This window comes from Lithobates pipiens, unplaced genomic scaffold (assembly GCF_037356315.1).
Source record: "Lithobates pipiens isolate NorthernLeopardFrog02 unplaced genomic scaffold, aLitPip1_a1.2 Scaffold_23, whole genome shotgun sequence".
NCBI lineage: Eukaryota > Metazoa > Chordata > Amphibia > Anura > Ranidae > Lithobates > Lithobates pipiens.
The window spans coordinates 52,495,641-52,518,383 of NW_027507785.1; the positions used below are offsets into that span (position 1 = coordinate 52,495,641).

The following is a 22,743-nucleotide window of genomic DNA, read 5'->3' on the forward strand; positions in this document are numbered from 1 at the left end:
GGATGGACTTGTGTCTTTTTTCAACCTATGTAACTGCGGACAGGAAACAAACTTTTATTCAGGGAAAAGAGAGGATACCATAGATGCAGCTACAAACACTGCCATCTACTGGTTGAAGAATATACATCTACTAAATACTGATGTACAGTAGTACAATTCTGTATTCCAACACATACCATAATATATATATATATATATATATATATATATATATATATATATATATATATATATATATAAATAAATAAGGGGGGGGTCGAGATAAGCACTTGGTTGTAATTGTATTTTTGACACTTGTTTTCATTAAAACTTTATTTATATTAAATAGGTCATCACAAAAGTCCCCAATGTGTCATGATTTCTTTTTCACAGGTTCTCTTTAATGAGGCTTTTAGACCTCCAATCTCTCCCCCCACCCCCTCCATGGAAGCTAAAAAGGAGCACAGATCAAGTTCTATTAGTTTATACCCTGGCCTTAGGATGTATGTAAATGCCAACAATTAATTCCTCTTATTTGCTCCCTTTTGCTTTGCGGCCATGGCAGGAATTATACAGCCCCCCCCCTCCCCCCCCCCCCCCCCCCCCCCCACTTGGTGCCAAATGTGGCATCAAAAGCTGGGGGTGGAGGAAGCAAACAAGCGGAGGTGCCACTTTTTTTATCCCCTGCTTTAGAAAATTGGATCATTCTCTGCTGTTTTTTTTTCGCCTTCCTCTGGATCAACTGTGGGTACAGAATTGGGTATATGGGACTGTATGATATTTTTTTTTGTGGTTGAACTGGATGGACTTGTGTCTTTTTTCAACCTATGTAACTGCGGACAGGAAACAAACTTTTATTCAGGGAAAAGAGAGGATACCATAGATGCAGCTACAAACACTGCCATCTACTGGTTGAAGAATATACATCTACTAAATACTGATGTACAGTAGTACAATTCTGTATTCCAACACATACCATAATATATATATATATATATATATATATATATATATATATATATATATATATATATATATATATATATATAAATAAATAAGGGGGGGGTCGAGATAAGCACTTGGTTGTAATTGTATTTTTGACACTTGTTTTCATTAAAACTTTATTTATATTAAATAGGTCATCACAAAAGTCCCCAATGTGTCATGATTTCTTTTTCACAGGTTCTCTTTAATGAGGCTTTTAGACCTCCAATCTCTCCCCCCACCCCCTCCATGGAAGCTAAAAAGGAGCACAGATCAAGTTCTATTAGTTTATACCCTGGCCTTAGGATGTATGTAAATGCCAACAATTAATTCCTCTTATTTGCTCCCTTTTGCTTTGCGGCCATGGCAGGAATTATACAGCCCCCCCCCTCCCCCCCCCCCCCCCCCCCCCACACACACACACACTTTCAAGTGAACAAACAGGGCCAGAATCATGGGCCTAGTGCTGAGGATTTTATTTTTTGCTAAATTAATAAAAAAAAAAAAAATATATATATATATATATATATCTTTCTTCGTTTGTTACAAAATTTTGTAAATAAGTAACTTTTCTCCTTCACCGATGGGCACTGACACAGTGACACTAATATGCACCAATATGCAGCACTGGCAGGCACTGATGGGTAGCCTTTATGGGCACCACTGATTGGCACCAATAAGGGGCACTGATTGATATTGCTGATGGGGCTGCACCGATAATCAATGTGCCGATTATCAGCCCAGACCCCCCCCCCCCCCCCCACTTATCGGCTCTCCTACTCATGCCCTGTCAGCACGAGTAGAGGAATGTTGATAACCTGCACTTCCCATTTACACTGTGATTGGACACAGCTGATCGCGGTAAATAACGTATGCTCTTTACCACATGATCAGAGATGCCAGAAGACACACCACACCATCAAAGTGCCTTGTTCTGAAGATCGTCATATGGCATCCAGTCAGGAGAATGGAGCCCCGCCTGGGCGTCATTCTGCTATAGGCCAGGTGGGAAGGTGTTAGGCTGGGTTCACACTGCTGCAGTGTATGAGATTGGATGTGATTCGCACCGCACTGCAAATCACATGCGATCTCTGTGCGATGCGATTTCAACCATACAGATAGTATGGCTGAATTCGCATCACATCCGGCCCAAACTCGCACAGGACCCTTTTTTGGTCCGCAGCAGAATCGGATCGCATGGTTGTTCACACCATGTGATCCGATTCCTGTCCGAGTTTGCAGATTGCACTGCGATATGCGAACTGATCTGGGGGTGTCATTAACTTTTCACTGACACTCCCAGCAGTCCGCATAGGGCAGTGTGAACTGCCGCTGGGAGGCATGCGATGCGGGAACCCGCAGTAGATTCGCAGCATTCCCGCATCGCAGCAGTATGAACCCAGCCTTAAAGGCCCCAAACATTCCTAAGTGCTAGTTCACACCAGACGCAGTTCTGTGTGCTTTTTTTCTGCACTAAAAATGCATGCACAGTGTTTTTCCATGTATTCCAATGGATCTAGTTCACACCATGCAGTCAGTTTCCGGTGCAGAAAAAAAGCACACAGAACTGCATGTGGTGTGAACTGGCCCTAAAACCACCTCAGGATTACAATACGGTTTTGGTTAAAATTATATATTTTTTTTAAATCAGAACAAGTAGATTGTCATGAGGGACAAGTAGAGTTGGGACCCCGATTTAATCCCTTGGACAACTAGTTTAATGTTTCCTCCAGATCCCCGATCGGTCCTGTCAGCATCATATCTTGCAGCGGCTTGTCACCTTGTGAAAAAAAAACAAAAAAAAACCCTGCCAACACGGAAATACACAAGAAGTTTTATTTTTATATTACAGTAACTGAAACATGGGTCAAAATGTCCAACACTGAAAATGCTTACAAAAGAGCAAAGCACAGGGGTGACCTGATCAATGCTATGTAATACCATACCTGCGAAAGGCTTTATCTGCCAATGATTTTAAACCACTTAGCGCTTTAAGAGGATTATGACATCAGGAGGCAGGGCACGGCTGAAGATCATGTGACTGTCGTGATTGGCAATCCAAAAAAACGCTGATCGCTTGTTGATAGGGAATGGCAACTGTGCTGGAAGCGCGCAGGGTGCACCCTCTCAGCACAGGTGTATACACAGCAATTCAGGCAAATATGTTTTAGGCTAGGTTCACACCGGAGCGATGCGGGAACGCCGCGAATCCGCGGCGTTTTCCCGCATCGCATGCCTCCCGCCGGCAGTTCACACTGCCCTATGCGGACTGCTGGGAGTGTCAGTGAAATGTTAATGACACCCCCAGATCAGTTCGCATATCGCAGTGCGATCTGCAAACTCGGACAGGAATCGGATCGCATGGTGTGAACACCCATGCGATCCGATTCTGCTGCGGACCAAAAAAAGGGTCCCGTGCGAGTTTGCGGCGGGTGCGATGCGAATTCAGCCATACTATCTGTATGGCTGAACTCGCATCGCACAGAGATCGAATGTGATTTGCACTGCAGTGCGGTGCAAATCACATCCGGATCTCCCACCCGCAGCGGTGTGAACCCAGCCTAAAAGGTTAAAGAAGAGGTCCACCCAAAAAAAAAAGAATTAAAAGCCAGCAGCTACAAATACTGCAGCTGCTGGCTTTTAATAAATGGACTCTTACCTGTTCCAGGGTCCAGCGATGTCGGCAGCCGAAGCTGAGCAATCGCCCGTCTCTCGGCTGCCCCCGCCGCCATCCTCGGTGAGGGAATCAGGAAGTGAAGAGTTGCGGCCTCACTTCCCGGTTCCCTACTGCGCATGCGCGAGTCACGCTCTGCGTCCTTACTGGTCCCCGCTGTGTTCTGGGACCTGTGTGTTAGCCAGAACACAGCGGAGGATGACACGAAGGGGCGTGATTCCTGTGGGAATCTATTCCTGGGAAGTGGGTGCAAATACCTGTATTATACAGGTATCTGCACCCCCCCGAAAGGTGCTAAGTGTGACACTGGAGTGGGGGAGGGTTCCGAAAAGCAGGGGTTCACTTTTTTTGTGTATGAACCTCCGCTTTAAAAATTCTGTTCAGTGGGTCTTATGATACAGGCACACCTGCCAGGTCAGTAAGAGATCGTAGCATTAGCTCCTGCTCGGGTGATCACTGTGATTGGCTGTCACAGTGATCACGTGAACTGGAACCCATTCTAACAGCTTCCAATCATTGCTAAGTGACCAGATGCTGTCAAGTGACTGTGCAGTCGCAGTGCTGGGGGTGCCAATTGAAAGCGTTCCCAGCACAACAGGTTCACGCCACATTGCGCATCAATATAGGTCTAAATTTTTTCAAAAATTTAGTAAATGCACCAAAAACAGCACAATAAAAAATAAAAAATAAAACGCATTTACTAAATGTTTGCTTTGGGTCCTGCAGAGATCTGCAACCACAATCAGGTTGTTGCAGATAAAATGTACAGGCTCTTGCAGTGTTTTAATTCCGGCACGCTCGGCTGCTGTGGCAGAGGGGACTTCGGTATTTTCAATGAGAGATCCCACTGAACAGGTGACGTGGCTGTAGGGCGGAGTCATGCTGAAATAAAGAAAAAAAAAAAAAAAAATCATAAAAACGCCCCATGATTCAGGTAAAAGGGGAGTGGTTTTGATTTAGTGGGATGATCTACCAGTGGTTCTCAACCTCAGTCCTCAAGTACCTCCTAAGGACCATGTTTTGGGAACTTCCCTTAGATAAAATTGCTCAGCTGCTTTTAATCAATATCCATGACTTGGTATTGATAAGAGCTAAGTAAAGAAAAACCTGAAAACATGGCCTGTTGGGGGTTCTTGAGGACTGAGGTTGAGAACCACTGATCTATGCTACCATGCTTCCTTCATGTTACTGTACCTTTTAAATATGGGAGTAAAAAAAAAAGAAGTAGACTATGCTTTTTTTTTTTAAAAGCCTAGTACACACCACTAGTTTTTTCTCGTTCAACCCGAAAACCCCCCAAAAAACTGACAGCTCTGGTCGGAGCCGCTGTACAACAAATCCAATGTTAGTACAGCAAACTCCCCTGTTATGCCATTATGTTCTGATGGGGGGGGGGACACCCCCCCCCACTACAACACTCCGGTCAGCGCTCTCAGCCCCCCCCCCCCCCCCATCCCTGCACAGTGATGTAGGATCAGGTCACCTTCCTGTAATAAGACAACATTTCATCCAGACTCCGCTCGTCCAGCTTGGCGGGCTTGTTGGGTCCCGGTGCTTCCTGTGCATACTGGTTGTTCTCTACACCCGATCCTGAAGTGTCATTAGAAGGTCCCGCATTAGCGGGTCCTGCATTAGAAGGTCCCGTCTGGTTCAATCTTTTATTCTGATTCCTTTTAGTTCTTTTGTTCTTTGAAGCGTAGAAAGACGGCGGTGCAAACTCGGGTTCGCGTTCGTTTCTCAAGTCGTCACAGACTTTGGACCATCGGCCGAATGTGAATTCTGAAACAAAAAGAGCAGATTGGTGGTGATGTCATGCTAACAGACCAAACTGCAGAAGCTTATATATTACTCGTTCCACCCACCCACCAACCCAACAACGCTTAAATGGTTCTTCATATTACATTAAAAAGTGGTTGTAAACCCTAACATACACCCAGTGAAGGGACTGGCCTCAGGATGATACACAGAGATAAAACAAATCCTCCTACATATGTTGTAGTACTTATCTGCAGTCTTTTCCTCTCTACAGAATTTATAAAGCTTGTCCGAGATGTCAGAAAAAAGGGATCAGAGAGGTGAAGTTACACTCTGCAGATCAGATCTCCTCAGGGAGGAGATCTGATTGAAGGGAAGGGTAACACACCCCCCTTCACACAGTACACAGGAACAGAGCTGAGAGCTTCCTCCCCTGTCACCTTTCCTCTCTCGGTGTCAGGAAAGCTTGTTAGAAGCGATTCATGCTGATAGCAGAGGAAGGAAGCAGAAGATGGAAATGACACTTAGTGCTCGGGATTTAGACAAGTACACACTATAGAGGGATGTGCTTTGTTCATATTTCATGTTGTTTCTTAGTCAAGGTACTTGAATTACTGCTCTTAATCTAACGTTGGCAACTATACCTCACGTGTGGTGCGATCACCATTTACATATGCGCATGAGACTTGTGCATAATTTTGCATTCACACATAAGCATGGGGGGGAGCAGGCGCTTTTTAAAATTGTTTTAACTTATCCGCTAGTGGCCAGGTAAACAGAGGCGGAAACGGAAGTGACGAAATCCTTGTCACTTCCGGTTCCCGGGGTCACAGAGAGGAAGTCAGTTCCTCTCTCTCTCTGTTCTGTGCAGCCATCACCACTGGTCATAGCACTCCCGGGCTCCGTATTACCAGGGGCCCCCACCCCACTTCTACTCCAACCGATAGGTGTGCAGAGCGGAAATTCTACTCCCCGCCCCCGCCTGAAGACAGCACTAGATCCTTGGACAGGCAATAATTTCGATGTCATAATTATAACAATGATAATGTCATAATGAGTATAAGATTTCCTATCATTTGAGCCAAGTCTTGCCACAAAGTTAATCCAGCTCTGAGCAATCCTCTTATTGTTCAGTCAGATAAATCTTGACAAACAGAGAAAAAAATAGTCAAATCCTCCCCCTTGTTGTAAGTGACAGGTGATTTACATATCTCGCACACTAGCCTAAGAGATGTGCATTATTTTTTTTAATTCCTTCCCACTCCTTTCTGCTGCTGCTCTGCCAGAATTGGATGTTCCCCACCTCAGCCCGATTTGGCATGTTCGAGTCATGTGGTTACTTTCCTGTCTTTTCACTGGATGTTAGAGATCATAGTAGAAGTTCAGTGTAAGAAATACACAGGAGAAAATGCATATTGATAAGAGGAGTGTAGAGGTGGGCGGGGAGTCTACTGACAACAGACCCACCCACAGAATATGTAGTTTTTCGGGTCTCATAGCAGACAGAGGGGAGGAATTTGACAGGTAAAGATACATGCAGGAGGTATGTATATCCTTCTAGATAACCCCTATGGTAGTAGTTTAGAAAGGATGACATTGGGTTTACATCGACTTTAAAACTCTTTATAGATGGTATTCTGCAGGTATGTAACATCTCTTCATTAAAATTGGATTGAAACTTTAAAACTACTGTATTTTCCGCACCATAAGATGCACTCCCCCCCGAAACATGGGGGAAAATGTCTCTGCGTCTTATGGTGCGAATATACAGGCATCCAAACCCCCCGTGGGCGCTGGGCCCAACACTGTTTCTGTTTCACTGTTTTCCGTACACCATTTGGTTCAGAATATTTTTTTTCTCGTTTTCCTCCTCTAAAACCTAGGTGCGTCTTATGATCAGGTGCGTCTTATGGAGCAGAAAATACGGTAGAATGTGTGGCCCCACTCATGGCCAGGACAAGGGGTGGGCAGGAGGGACAGTCGCCTTAGGCGCGGCAATGTGGGGGGCACCCCCCTCACAAATGCACACTCCATGCAAACTATGGGCAGCAGGCAGAGAATAGGTGCAGGGTAGTACAGCTATTCAATGGCACTCACTAGCAGCAGGAGAGGAGGGCGCAATTCTCAATCCTTGCCTGGGCACGGGGACAAACCTGTCCTGGTACAGGGTCCACTAATGAGAAGCTATGGGAGGCCCCCCCATAATCTATCATTCCACACAGACAAGCCTTACCTTTGCCTCTGTCCCACTCCCTGACATGGGGGACTCCGGGTTTGGTATCTCTTCGCTCTTGAATGACAACTTCCACCTTCTTCTCCAGCTCAGGGGGCTCTTCTGGCTCCGGCCCAATCACTTCATCCTGAGCTTCTGTGTCACATACAAAAGGAAATAAATATGTACACTGACAAACATAAGACAAATATACACATATCTTAAAGTATCACTAAACCCACATCATAAAAAACTCTCAATAAATGGTTTATTACGTGCTGTTCATACTCATTTCTGTATTCTGCATGAAACCTGGTTGATCCTGCTGCTCTCTATCTCCCCCTTCTGTTTATGTCCCCAAATCGGCATAGCGATTTTGCAGAGCAGTGGTGGCAGCTCTGCACATGCTCAGTTTTCAATGAGTTTCTATGCTGAGTGTTTCCTCCCTATCACATCTGAGCAGCCCATGTGACTATAGAGTCACACATGTGGGCGTATACACAATGACAGCCCACTCCCTCCCTTCCTCAATGCCTACTAACCAGCTAAACACAATGAGGGCAGGATATTACATGTAGATTAATGGCTGCTTCACCTCCCTCTTATTCCAAGACTGGAATGACCTGGAAGGGTGTGACACAGCCTGTGACTGGCAGAAATCCACCCACACCTTGTATTTTTTATATATATATATATATATATATATATACACACACATATACACACACACACGTTTGACAATTTAAAAAACAGTTTATTGATTTATTTATTTTTTAATATGTGACCAGCAGAAGACTATAAGCTCCTCCTGCTTAGGTTTCCCTGCTGATAGGCTGTGAAAGATCTGGGTGATGTGACAGCTGTATATCGATTAGGAAAAGGGTACTTATATGCGGCCGCATATTTAAGTGCATTTAGAGCTGTGCCGAAAGCGCGCACCCTGCACGCTCCCGACAGTTACCAGCGGCTAACGGCTCACTAACGCCACTTGTGATCAGGAGCTTTCGGATCATGTGACAGCCAATCACGGCAGTCACATGACCATAAGCCCCACCCCACCTCCCATCCTGGCATTCTGAACCCCTTTAAAGGGGTTATAGACATATACAAAGCAAACAGGTCCCAATGCCATTGTCATCAGACTGATTAAAAAGAAAAAAAGGTCTCCTGCTTTTAGCAACAATCAAATAATCATCATTTCAACAAACTCAATGCATTATGAAGGGAAAAAAAAAAAAAAACAGAATCTGATCAGCAAAAGATAAGTTTTCAATATCCACGATATCATTTCTTTTCCCTTACCCTGAGCTGCCTCCGGCTCTTCTCCTTCTGTCACATTTTTCATTTTACGCTGCCGCAGTTTGGCAAGCCGTGCGTCCAGCATTGCTTTACGCTTTGCTTTTAGGCGTTCACGCTTTACCCTTTGATCTTCAGTCTGCAAGAGGAAGAGAAATTTTTTTTAATTTTTTTTCCACATTACTTGAGAACGTTGTAAATGTTCATTTTATATTTGTGACATGACATTCGGGTTTGTATTGTAATAATGTTCATCTCCATCAAAACCTTCCTGTCCCTTTAAAGCTGAACTCCGGCCTTCCCTTCAGCCTCCTCTGTTGGACTAAAATTGATTACTCTGATTTCACTGCACACTGCGAGAGCTTTTCACAATGTGCATTAGAAGCTGCAGCGAATCAGATATAGCCAGCCCCATTTAGTGGCTGGATGATATCCAGCGTCATTTAGCCTTTTCCCTCCACAGCCTGACTGTGCCTGGGCTGCCCTTTTATTCATAATGTATGTAATAAAAAAAAAAATGGAATTGCTTTATTTATAATATTTAAAAATGTAATTCACATGTTGACGAGGGGGGGGTTGCCTTTGGCAAGGGTATTCTGGTGGTGTCCTCAGGAATGAAGTTCCACTTAGGGCCAAAGGAAAGAGCAGAGTGCTTAATAGTACAAAGCAGAGGTAGCGATATATGTGGGGGCTCGCCTGAGACATCTCTACCTGGTCTGTGAGTTAGAAGGTGGCAAAATCAAAGCAGATTCAAGTTCAGATTTAACCACTTGCTTACTGGGCACTTTCAGCTCTGTCACTCTTTGAATGACAATTCTACGGGCCATGCTACATTGTACCCATGTATGAAATTGTTACTTTTTTCACCCAAAAAGAGCTTTCTTTTAGTGGTATTTAATCACTACTGGAGTCATTTTTTTGCTAAACAAAAAAAAAAAAAAATGAAACAAAAAACAAAAACACAGTTGTCACAGTTTGTTATTAGTACTTACAGGAGCTGGAAGGTGGCACTTATGAAGCGGCAGTGGCTCTCCGTGTGCAGGACTGATGTCCCGTTTACACAAGCCGGTAATCAGCTTTTTTTATTTATCCTCATGCTGTCAGTGTGAGGAAGAAAAAAAAAAAAAGCAGATCACCGCCTTCTGTTTAAATCACGTGATCAGCTGTCATTGGCTGACAGTAGATCACGTGGTAAGGGGCCCAGGATCTCACAGACTCACTGATCACAAAGGGCAGCGCCGGCGCCCCGCGAGCGTGGGAGGACGTACATGGACGCCCTCCCGGCAATTTAGGCCTGCGTTATAGCGCCGGTGTGAAGAGGTTAAATAAAAGAAAAAAATGCTGCAGAAATCAGCTCAAGGAGCTTTGGAGAGAATTAAGAATGCATTCATAGGATGGCTTGACCTCCAGTTAAAGCCCAACTCCGGGCAAAAAAAAAAAAAAGATAAAATTTCCCATGCTGCGGGGCTGTGTCCGCACTGCACGGATCAACTGCTAGTTTTTGTCTAGGGGATTGGAGAAAGCTTTTACTCATCAAATCCTTTGCGCCACCTGCAAACGGTACTCCCCCATAATCCAGCAGTGGACTATTCCTGATGTCTTCATGTTCAGAGCAGGTCTATGGGCAGGGACAGTCCACAGCACAAGACCACAGGGAGGGGCAGGAGCCACAGGGACTAGTCTTGTGTCAGGAAGGATCGGAGAAATAGACAAGTATAACTCCATTTTCCAAACCCCTAGACAAAAAGGAGAAGCTGACCCATGTAGCACAGGTCCACTGCATGGGAAATTTTTGTTTTGCCCGGAGTTCAGCTTTAACCTACAAAGCTGCTTTAAAGAGGAAGTAAACCCTTTCAAACCACTTTGACCTACAGGTAAGCCTAGATTAAGGCTTATCTGTAGGTCCAAGCAATATCTCCTAAACCTATATGGTTTAGGAGATATTTGCCCGAAAATGGGCACCGCTGTCTACGGCGCATGCGCCGTAGACAGCGGCGCGCAGGCACACTAAATGCGGCAAGTCCAAGAATGGATTTGCCTAATTTGTCGACTCCCGTGCGCATGCGCGGGAGTGACGTCATTGCGGCTTCGCCGAATGGCAGCGGCGGAGCTGCGAGACACGACTCCCGTGCGCATGCGCGGGAGTGACGTCATCGCGGCTTCGCCGCTGTGATTCGTCGGAGCTGCGAGACGCCACCAGCAAGATGGATGCGGCGGACTACAGGGGACAGCGGCGACTTCGCTGGCTCCTGTGTCAGGTAAGTGACACATAATGAGCTACTATGCGATGCATAGTAGTCCATTATGCTTTACCTTTGCAGGGAAAAAAAGAGGAAGTAAACCCATCAGGGTTTACTTCCTCTTTAACCTGCGTCAAGCTTAAATCAGGAAGGCTGGCAACTTGGATGCTCTTGAATAAAAGTACTTTATTAGTTACATTGGTACAGGCGATACCTGCATCAAACTGCTTTTGCTTTCCCAACAACTGGTGCAAACAAAAGTCTATCGACTTAGGCCCTAATATAGAGAATTGCAGTTACCTTTATCCATGCCTCTTACCTGATCTCGCAGCATATTCAGCGTTTCTCTTTGCTTCTGACGGCTCTGTTCATCCTTGGAAAAGGCAAAGTAGCCAACACCCAGCTGCCTGGCCTCTGCAATAGCAAAACAGACAACAAAAAGTTTATTATCATCAATAAAAAATAATTTTTGTACTCCCTGTAAAATCCTTCTCTTGTACTCTATCAAGGCACACAGGAAGTCGCGCACTTTCGGATTATACTGCTGTTTACAGGAGAACAGGACATTGGCAAAAAAAACTGCAGGCCAGCCCAGAATAACAGCACCTAGTACCATCTTGCCTCAGTTAAGTAGCAAAGTAGTACTGAGACTATACAGTACCCATCTCCCTGAATGGACTCTAAGAATAGGATTTTACAAATAATCCTTGTACACTGAGGAATACTGGCAGTCATTCACTTTTGGGATGTCCAAAATCAGTCAAACTGAACAGTGGACAACACAAAAAAAAAAAAGTGGGCATGCTGGTAGTGGGATGGGTTATCCCGAGCTAACCTACAGTTTTTTGTTGGCCAATGTTCAAGCCCCCCCGTAGTGGAAGTAACCCAGAAGTGGTCAACCTCCTGTGTCCTTCAATGAAAAAGAAAGAAATGTAAAGAAACAGATTGCAAAATAGACATTTATAGCAGTGTTGTCTCAAGCCATAGTTTAGAGCAGGGGTGCTCAACCTTTTGAAGAGTGAGGGCCACTTAAAGCAGAAGCTCCACCGAAAAGGGAAGTGTCGCTTGTTCACACAGCGCCCCCCCCCCCCCCACACACACACACTTGTCACTTTTTGGAGTGCTGATCGTTGATCTACGACATTTCTGGCCCCTCCTCCTCCCCTGCCTTCTGGGATACACACAGGTCCCAGAAGATGGAGGGACCATTCAGAAATCGCGGCGCAATTAGCACATGTGCAGTAGAAAACCAGCTGTGAAACCTGAAGGCTTCATTGCTGGTTTCCCTTACTCACAATGCCAGCACCTGCACCCGAAAATGATTGACGAATCGGCTCGGGGGAGGAAGGCGACATTGCGGGATCCCTGGACAGGTAAACGTCAGCAGCTACAGGATTTGTAGCTGCTGACTTAATTTTTCTTTTTTTTTACAGGAGCTCCTCTAGGTTATTTAGTAACCAGTCACTGGCCACAATGAACTATGGGGTTCTACCCCCCCAAACGTAAATGAGTCCTTATTATTCTGAGCCCCCTATAAGACTGCTTTCACACTGATGCATTCCAGTTTCTACACCACTGCACCACACCCGCAGGATATAATAGAGGTCTATGGCTCAGTGCAGCTAACCAGCAAGAAAGCCTCAGGTGCACCTGTGGATCAGTCTGAAAGCAGCCTAATAATCCTTTTTTCTAAGTGCCAATATGCCTATTCAAAGAGTGCAGTGTGTGATGTTTAATACACTGACCTCTTCCAGATTCTGCTGGCATCGCTCTCCAGGCTGCTAGACGAAGTGCACTTGGTATCACTCCATCTGGGACAGGAGCTGCTGCTTCAGAGGAAGCGTTGGCTAATGCGGCTCTTGCTTCCTCTGTCCGCATCGGCTCCATTCACTCTGATGCTCTAGGATAGCCTGTCGGTAAACAGTTGATTTTGATCTGGGCTTGCCCACCTGCCATCCCAGAGCATTAGCTTCCCTGGTTTGAGGTTGAGAGCCACATCAGAGGGCTCCGCGGGCCACGGGTTGAGCACCCCTGGTCTAGAGCATTGCCCATCATTACCCAAATTAAAAACTTTCAGCAGGGGCTCACACTCCTTTATTCTAGGCTGGCTATGACTGTCACAATACTACATTAAAAAGTAGCAGCAAAGCAAACAGAATATTGCTATGGATTAAAAAGGGGATTAACTCCAGAGATAAAACGATAATTCTCACGCTCTACAGGACTCTGGTCCGGCCGCACCTGGACTATGCTGTCCAGTTCTGGGCACCAGTCCTCAGGAAGGATGTGCTGGAACTGGAGAGAGTCCAGAGAAGGGCAACAAAACTAATAAAGGGTCCGGAGGTTGTTCGTTTGTTATGAAGAAAGGTTACGAACACTGAACTTGTTCTCTCTGGAGAAGAGACGCTTGTGGGGTTACTGTACTGGTTACCCCACAATAGGGATTCAACTTTTCCGTGAAAGGGAATTTATAAAGACATGCGGCCATTCACTAAAATTAGAAGAAAAGCGGTTTAACCTTAAACTGCGTAGAGGGTTCTTTACTGTAAGAGCTGTAAGAATGTGGAATTCTCTTCCACAGGCGGTGGTCTCAGCGGGGGGGCATCGATAATTTCAAAAAACTTAGATAAACACCTGAAAGACCACAACATACAGGGCTATACTATATAATAAAAGCACAAACACTGACATAAAAGCACCCACATAGGTTGGACTTTTTTCAACCTCACCTACTATGTAACTGTCCTCATGTCTAAATTCATAACTTGCCAAACCATTTAGAAGTTTAAGGTTATTAAAAACAACCTTTTCATTTCAATCTGCAGCCAGTTATGATTTCAAAGGGCCTGTTCATTTCATGTCCAATGTGCTGCATTTTTCTGCACCCCACCACATATGTCTTGTGTGAACAGGGCACACAGAAAACAATTTTGCCCTCAACAGCTCCTTTTTTTTTTTTTTTTTTTTTTTTTTATTAATCAGGAAATTCAGTCTGCTATTGTAGCAAGGGCATTTCCTGTTGAGGAGATGGGTCAAAAGGCAGCTAGATGTGTACTTGGGGCTTGAGACTACCTAATACACATATGCAAAGAGAAGAAGGGAAGGGGGCGCACTAAGTGTACCGGTGTAAGCATTTGGAATAGATAAAGACGCCACTATGTATCACCCCCCCACCACCACATAGGGACGTCATCCACAATGAAAGCTACGCAGAGAAATTGATCACTGCTGAGTGGACCAAGCGTACCCGGAAGCTTCCGCACAGCCAATCACCTTGTGCTCCAGCTCCATATCCAGCTGCTTACTGGCGCCACTCTGCCTGTGCCCTGCCGCTTTCCCGACGATCTTTGCACATTCCAAAAGAGCCACTGTGATGACATGCACACCACCCACTTACTAATACTGAGCTCTACTAATACAGCCGCTTACCTGCCGACCTCTGCATATCTGCCGATCTCAACCCATGTCAGTGTATTTATCCTCCTCTATTCCAAATGCTCACACGGGTACATTTAAATGGTGCGTCCCCTTTCCTTCTTCACACTGAGGTAGTTTTCAGGCATTTTAGCGCTAGAAATAGCGCCTGTAAACTGCCTCCTAAGCCGCCCGCATGCGAATGCCCGAGTGCTTTCACACTGGGGTGGTGCACTTGTGGGACGTTAGAAAAAGTCCTGCAAGCACCATCTTTGGGGCCGGTTAGGACCGCTGTCTTTAGCGCTCCCAAAATACCCCTGCCCATAGCAATGAATGGGCAGCAAGTTCAGCAATTTCCGAAGCACCTGAAAAGCCCCTCCAAAGCACCGCAACATGGGAGTTTTTAACCCCTTCTTTGGGGTTAAAAGCATCCCGCTAGCTGCTGAAAAGCGCCGCTTAAACAGTGGTAAAGCGCTGCTAAAAACAAGTGGTGCTTTACCATTAACGCACGGGCAGCCCCATTGTGAATGGGCTCTAACAATGGCAACACAGAAAGTATGGCCGCGTACACACGGGCGGACTGTTTGCCCAACTTTGTCCGCTGAACAGTGTTTCAGCGGACAGTCCGCTCGTGTGTGGGCTTCAGCGGACAGTTTCAGCGGACAGTCTGACGAACAAAGTTTTTCGGAATTCCCGTTAGACAGTCCGCTGAAACTTGGTTTCAGCGGACAGTCCGCTCGTGTGTAGGCTAGTTCGACAAACTAAGTTCCGCGCATGCTCAGAAAGGATTTACACGGCGAAGGTTGCATTGCAGTGTATTGGACGTCGAATTTCTCGTCCCGTCGTACGTGCCGTTCACGTCATCGCGCAAGTTTTCGGCGGACTGTCCGTTCGTCGTGTGTGGTCAAGTCCGTTCATGCCAATTTTGAACGGACTGTTTGTCAAACTGTTTGACGAACCTAGTTTGGCGGACAGTCCGCCCGTGTGTACGCGGCCTAAGTCATTCGCACTGCTGCCCTGCAGCACTTAGGTCCTGGGGTCAATCCCACTAGGGGTGCCATCTGCAATTTGCATGTCCTGTATGGTACATTACTAAAAAAACACGATTGATTATGGAAAAACAGAGTTTATCCAGGTACGGCAGATGCTAGTTAAGAGAAATCATACAGTTTTACAAAAAGAGAAAGCTTCTATACCATTGTCCCTTATGTCTTCATAATGTATGGGACCCATCGGTCTCTTCAAGGCTTCTTCCTCTTCCTGTTCCCACTGCTGTCTTTGCATCTCCTTTCTCATATCCTCAGACAGTAAAGTCTTTTCCTGAGCAGCCGGTCTGTAAAGACACACAGAAGGTTGAGCCGTTTCACACTTGACATTTTACAAAGTTTATGGACATCTTCTATTATCCCCTACACAGCTACTAAAACTGGAGTGTGCAAAATCTGGTGCAGTTTTGCATAGAAACCAATCAGATTTTATTACACAGCGGCAGGTTGGATCTCCTGCGCGAATCGCCGTAGCTGTACGGTGGCCGCTTTAAGGGCTATAGGGGGCGTGATGCCGAAGCCGATGTGTGACCCGCGGTCACTCCTCAGAGAGCCAGAAGGGGGATCTGTCAATGTAAACAGACAGATCCCCATTCTGTCAGGGAAGTAGAGAGAGATCTGCTGTTCCTAATGATCAGGAACAGCGATCTCTCTCTACTACCAGGAAACCCCCTCCCCCCACAGCTAGAAACACCTCCCTAGGACATACCTAAGCCCTTGATCGCCCCCCCTAGTGTTAACCCCTTCCCTGCCAGTGACATTTATACAGTAAACTGTGGCCATTTTTAGCTCTGATCGCTGTATAAATGTCAATGGTCCCAAAAAAAGTGTCAAAAGTGGCTGATCTGTCTGCCGCAATGTCGCAGTCCCACTAAAAATTGCTGATCACCACCACTACTAGTAAAAAATAAATAAATAATAAAAATGCCATAAATATATCCCATATTTTGTAAATGCTATAACTTTTGTGCAAACCAATCAAAAAACGCTTATTGCGATTGATTTTAGCAAAGATATGTAGAAGAATATATATTAGCCTAAACTGATGAAGACTTTTTATTTTATTTTTTGGGATATTTATTATAGCAAAAAGTTAAAAAAAAAATAATAATTTTCCCAAAATGTATGCTTTTTTTTGTTTATAGTGCAAAAAATAAAAATCGCAGAGGTGATCAAATACCACCAAAAGAAATCTCTATTTGTGGGGGGGGGAAAGGACATCAATTTTGTTTGGGTACAACGTCCGAGGACTGCACAATTGTCAGTTAAAACGACGAGGTGCCGTATCGCAAAAAATGGCCTGGTCATTAAGGGGGCAAAGCATCCGGTCCTTAAGTGGCTAACTGAACAAGCTGAGGTTAGAAGCCAATTGGCTACCGTGCACAGCTGCCCCCCAGATTTTGTACTTTCCAGTTTATCAACCCCACTGTATTCTATACTAGTCATATGTTGCGATGTCTTACTTTTTTCCTTGTAGATTTTTGTCCATTTTCAAAAGATCTGGTAGATCCTTCTTCATACAGCGCCTCGATCGGCCTAGTGAATCAACATAATCCACCCTATGGATAGGAGAGAAGACAAATGATCACAGACATTTATACACTTGTGGATCACGCATGCATAGGAGCTCTAAATAGCACTGCAAAAGGGAAACATCGCAGTTTTAAAACTTGCTCTAAACCATAGAAAAGTTAAATGATTGTAATTTTTTTTTCTTCTAAAATAACAAAACATGTCTATACTTACCTGCTCTGTGCAATGCAAGCTGAAGTTAGGCTGCATTCACACCTGAGCATAGTGTTTTCAAGCAGAAAATCACGCAAATTGACAGCGATTTTGCAGCGTTTTTTTGCCGTGATTTTGCTGCGTTTTTTTTTGCTGCGATTTTGTGCAGGGCAAAAGGTCACCAATGTAAAAAGAAGAAAAACGCCCAAATCTGCTCGATTCGAGTGACAAAAAAGGGTCCGGAACTTGTTTGAGCTTCAGGCGACACGGAGTGGAGATGTGAACCATCTCCATTGAGAATAGATTTTTTTTTCCCCCTCTAGCGTTTTGTAGCTTCAGGCTTCAAGCTACAAAACACACAGGTGTGAATGGGGCCTTAGAAGCGGATCGGCTACCATACACAGCTATACCAGGTTTTGCGCTCTCTGCGTTTTGGTAAATCAACCCCTTGTAGTCTCTATTTGAGGGGTGACAACACAGGGACAGAGCATTGTCACCCTATAGAATGCCCGAGCAAAAAAACTGACATGGCAGGACCACCAGATATAATTCTTAAAATTGAAAATTTGAAAGCTGAAAATGTAAAAAAAAATAAAAATAAAAAATAATAATATTGAAAATGATTATTTTCAATTACTTTAACATCTCCCACTGTGACAGCAGGTGAGGAATTTTTCCCATGCACCCTCTGTCAAAATATGAATGAACTACAACTAACATCTGCCATTGCTGCAGGTGGCCTTTAGCTCTCAATGAACTGTGAGGGCGCTGGTGAGCACTTGTTAAACTGCTTCCCACCCGCCCAACGCCATATGACGTTGTGGACTTTGAGCGGTGATATCTGAATGATGCCTGCAGCTACAGGCATCACTGCAGGGTATACGCATCCTCTGTTTTATGTGGTGATCTTTTTCATTCAATAAACTTACATTCTTGAGGAGATAGCCTTTGGGTGTTTGCATTCATTTTTTTTGTTTGCAATTTTTATGGTCTAGTTTTTTTGTATATACGTCCAGCCCTTATAGTGGGCGGCACCTCTACTTATTCTTTCATTGATCAGGCTCCCGGTATTCTAGGGTTCTTTTTACAATATGAAGGTTAATCTGCCTTCCCTGGTTTTCCCTTTTCCACCTCATCAACAGGCTGTTTTTCCAGTACCACTATTCACCAGCTGTGGTCCGATCAGCGTTCAGGTGCCGTTGTTATAGGGGATCCATCTTTTAGAGGGGGTGGGGGGGCGGTTGTGGTCATTCTCTGTCTTAGCTCTCCAAGAGGGCTGCTCTGGGCTTTTGTAGGGGAGTCAGTGTTGGGGATCCAAATTCTTAGTGGGAGGGTGTAGGCATGTGGGTGGGAAGTGTACGGGTTTCAGGGGGGGAAGGGTGGGGGGGGGGGGATTTGCAGGGTATAAGCAACCTCCGTTTTATGCTGTGATCTTTTTCATTCAACATACATGCTTTAGGAAATTGCCTTTGGGCGTTTGCATTAATTTTTTAGTTATTTTTAAAGAGGAAGTAAACCCTAATGGGTTTACTTCCTCTTTCATTCCCTGCAAAGGCAAAGCATAATGGACCACTATGCATCGCATAATAGTCCATTATGTGTCACTTACCTGACACAGGAGCCAGCGAAGTCACCGCTGTCCCCTGTAGTCCGGCGCATCCATCTTCTCGGTGGGGTCTCGCAGCTCCGCCGCTGTCATTCGGCGAAGCCGCGATGACGTCACTCCCGCGCATGCGCACGGGAGCCGACACGCGCGGCATCTTCGTTATTGACGAAGCCGCGCTCAGTGCGCCTGCGTGCCGCTGTCTACGGCGCATGCGCCTTAGACAGCGGTGGCTGTCTTCGGGCAAATATCTCCTAAACCGTATAGGTTTAGGAGATATTTCTTGGACCTACAGGTAAGCCTTAATCTAGGCTTACCTGTAAGTCAAAGTGGTTTGTAAGGGTTTACAACCACTTTAAGATTAACCTGCAGCTTTAGCAATTGGATTTCCATGTACTTGCCATGAAGTAGTCCCTCTGAAATACACTCACCATTCCTCCTCGGGGTCTTTAGGACCTGGGACTGGCAGATCTGGAGCTCTCGTGTCCTCCTCCCCATCGTCCGTCTTCTGCTCCTTGTGACACAATGTCTGCACCTCTCTCTGCTTGTCTATAATCTTCTGTGCAAAATCCACCAGGTACAGCTCCTCCGTCTCCTCATCTGCCAGGCAAAGACGGAGTGTCATTAGCACAGGAGAAAAGGAATGGTTAAAGCAGCGTGTTGCAGCATCAGCTGGCATGGAAAATAAAAAAATAATGGGAGCCGAAAAATCGGGGGCTTTGATGCCACGCTTCAATACAGCATAAGAGAGACTTGAAAGGAGCGCATGAAGTGCGCCGGATGAGAGGCTCTCGTCTCGCACATAAAAGCACCAGCTGTGTCGGCATTGAGCACCTCAATTTACCAATAATGAGATGAAGCAACAGCGAGGCCAAGAGATAGCGAATCGCCCGACTCTGAACCTGGGATGAGTCACAATGGTACGTGCTGATACATACACAATGCAGAGCCGATTCTGTACCGGCTATGAAGGGGAAAATCACGGACCATTATAAATGTCAACTCATTTAACCTTTCAGAGGTGGGAAGAGAAAGTAGATAAACAACTGAACATTTTTACAGAACTGCAATCATTTGGGTAATTTAGGGCTGGCTGAATCCCAGGAAGTTAAAGTGTACGTAATACCCTTCTACATCATTAGAGGCATAGAGTCTAGGAAGACTAATCTGGAACAATCCAGAGATAAAACGCAGCAATAAAAGTATCAGAAATACAATTTTTTAGGTCATCAGAGCCATAAAAGTAGCAAAAGTTAAGTTTTCTCCAGACTTTCTAAGCAAAGGACCGGTTTATGGTTCTTGAGACTTTAGGGGGTTCAGACTGCGGCCAGTGGGTGTAAACCAGGGTGCGATTTTTTTTTTTCTCTAAGTAGGATCGAGGGGGAACAGTACTTCTAGCGCTGGGTCTATACATTAGCAAGTGGTGCTCGAGGGTCTATTGATGCTGGCTAATGGGACTCTATTGTTGTTGGTGGGTGTAGCGTCGCTGAAGGGAAAGCTACTGTTGTGGGGAGGAGTCTTATGCTGCTGGGGGGGGGGGGGGATTACTGTTGGGCAGGGGTCTATTGTTGCTGGGGCATTTAGCATTGCTGGTAGGGGGATCTACTGTTGTGGGGAGGAATCTTATGTTGCTGGTAGGGGATCTACTGTTGGAGGGGGCTTGTTGTTGCTGGTTACTGGGGGGGGGGGGATCTACTGTTAGAGAGGGGTCTATTCATGCTGGTTACTGGGGGATATATTGTTGCTGGGGGGGAGGATCTACTGTTGTGAGGAGGAGTCTCATGTTGCTGGTAGGGTATATTGTTGTAGGCTGCAGGGATCTATTGTGCTGCATTTCTTCGTATCATTAACAAATGTCATAAAAAATTACTTAGCACCGCAAAATGATAATTGGTTCTGTATGGGGTTGGCACTATGAGGTGGGTAGGGGGGAGGGGACAAGAGACGGTGCTCAGAGGTAGATAGGCAGCAAAGACAAGGAGTGGCTCAGGGGGAAGACTATCTGCACCTACTATCTGACAAAAAGCCCTGGGAGGAAACGGTGCCCCCACCCGATGGCGTCCGGAGAGAGAAACGGTGCCCCCACCCGATGGCGTCCGGAGGGAGAAACGGTGCCCCCACCCGATGACGTCCGGAGGGAGAAACGGTGCCCCCACCCGATGGCGTCCGGAGGGAGAAACGGTGCCCCCACCCGATGGCGTCCGGAGGGAGAAACGGTGCCCCCACCCGATGGCGTCCGGAGGGAGAAACGGTGCCCCCACCCGATGGCGTCCGGAGGGAGAAACGGTGCTGTTATATCCTCTGTGTTGTGAGAGACACAAGACTCTGGTATGTGTCCAAGATGGCTACCATACCCCTTGACCCTTGGCATCACTCCTGGGTGGAGCCAGCCTTAAAGTGGCAGTACATGTGGAACCCTTCAGGTATAACACCTTCCATCCATCCCTAAAAAAACAAAACAAAAAAAAAACAAACAAAAAAAAAACAAGAAAAGGCACAAAACATTAACTAATAACTGTCCAATAACAGTCCTCCAAACACAGGAGATGCACAGGACTTTTCCTGCATCCAAATGTGAGAGCAAGATTCCAGGGACAGTTGCGGGGATACAATGTCATTGGATCACTTTCGGCGGCCCCGTCGAAAGTCTCGTAACCGGTCTTGAAGCTGAAACCGGTCAGGAGGGCGACAGTGTCGTTGAGGGCGGGCACCCATCGACTCGGGATCGGAGGAAACAGGGTCGACTGGAATGGGCACTGGCGGTGCCAAGAAGGGATCCCCCAGCTCAGTGGGTGAACCAACCCCTGGACCAGGGCTGGAGGGCTCTGTTGGAGCTGAGTTCAAAAGATCAGAGTCCCCCCAATCATCAGTTCCCATGCATCCTGATCCGCTGGGAGCAGTTCCTTGCAACACTGGTGGTTCAGCCGGCGTCAGGGATTCATGCAGTTGAAAACGAGGGCGCAGTTGGTCCGCATGCCTTCTGCAAATAGAACCATCTTCCAGGCAGACCCTATACATCTTGGGTCCCAAAGTCTCTGCAATGACAGCAGGAAGCCAACGGGTGTTGGAAGCCCCATAAGATCGGGCCCATACCTTTTGTTGGGCTGTGAATCGGGGGATCTCATGGTGTTTGACCATCTTGTCTTGGGACTGCAGTACATGTTCCTGGACTGTTTGTGGGCGGAGCATGTCCAAAACAGTCCATGGCTGCCGACCCAGAAGGAGTTCTGCTGGAGTTTTCCCGGTGGTTGCATGTGGTGTGTTCCTGTAAGCAGAAAGGAAGGAGTCCAGCTGCTGGGGTGACAGGGACTGCTGTTTACTTGTAGCCACTGTAGCTTTGAAATAGCGTTTAAAAGTCTGCACAAACCGCTCTGCTTGACCATTTGTAGCTGGGTGGTAAGGTGGTAAGGTGCGGTCAACTTGTGCTTGATGTTGTGGGCAGTCAAGAAACGCTGAAACTCCTGACTGGTGAATTGGGCACCGTTGTCTGTGACGATTTCTCTGGGGTATCCAAATGTAGCAGCGAGATGTAACAGTATGGAAACTGTTGCCTTAGTTGTTGGCTGAGTAACAGGAATTACCTCAGGCCACTTTGAATGGGCGTCCACTATGATCAAGAAGGTGTGTCCTCTGATCGGACCTGCAAAGTCCAAGTGTAGTCGAAACCAAGGAACCGTGGGCCAAGTCCAGGGCTGGACGCACCCTCGAGGAGGGTCTCTTGCAGTTTGTGCACATCCAGCACAAGCATTCACATATGTTGTGATATCCGAGTCTAAGTTTGGCCACCACACATAGCCTCGGGCCTTTTGTTTCAT

The 22,743-nt window shown here is 46.0% G+C and overlaps 1 protein-coding gene across 2 annotated transcripts in view; it reads right to left on the reverse strand.

Annotated features, from left to right (window-relative positions):
* Window positions 1-2,785: 2,785 nt before the first annotated feature.
* Window positions 2,786-22,743, reverse strand: part of CCDC174 (coiled-coil domain containing 174) — a 38,499-nt gene continuing 18,541 nt past the window's right edge. Inside the window, exons 5-12 of one of the 2 annotated variants that reach the window (XM_077451615.1) lie at window positions 19,360-19,528; window positions 17,064-17,159; window positions 15,751-15,887; window positions 11,460-11,554; window positions 8,907-9,039; window positions 7,626-7,760; window positions 5,121-5,416; window positions 2,786-4,519 (exon numbers count right to left, since the gene is read on the reverse strand). In XM_077451615.1, coding sequence (XP_077307741.1) covers window positions 4,469-4,519; window positions 5,121-5,416; window positions 7,626-7,760; window positions 8,907-9,039; window positions 11,460-11,554; window positions 15,751-15,887; window positions 17,064-17,159; window positions 19,360-19,528 — 1,112 coding nt within the window. In that variant the 3' untranslated portion in view covers window positions 2,786-4,468. Of the gene's footprint in view, window positions 5,417-7,625; window positions 7,761-8,906; window positions 9,040-11,459; window positions 11,555-15,750; window positions 15,888-17,063; window positions 17,160-19,359; window positions 19,529-22,743 lie in introns of both variants that reach the window. The other variant, XM_077451616.1, reaches the window with a different exon arrangement.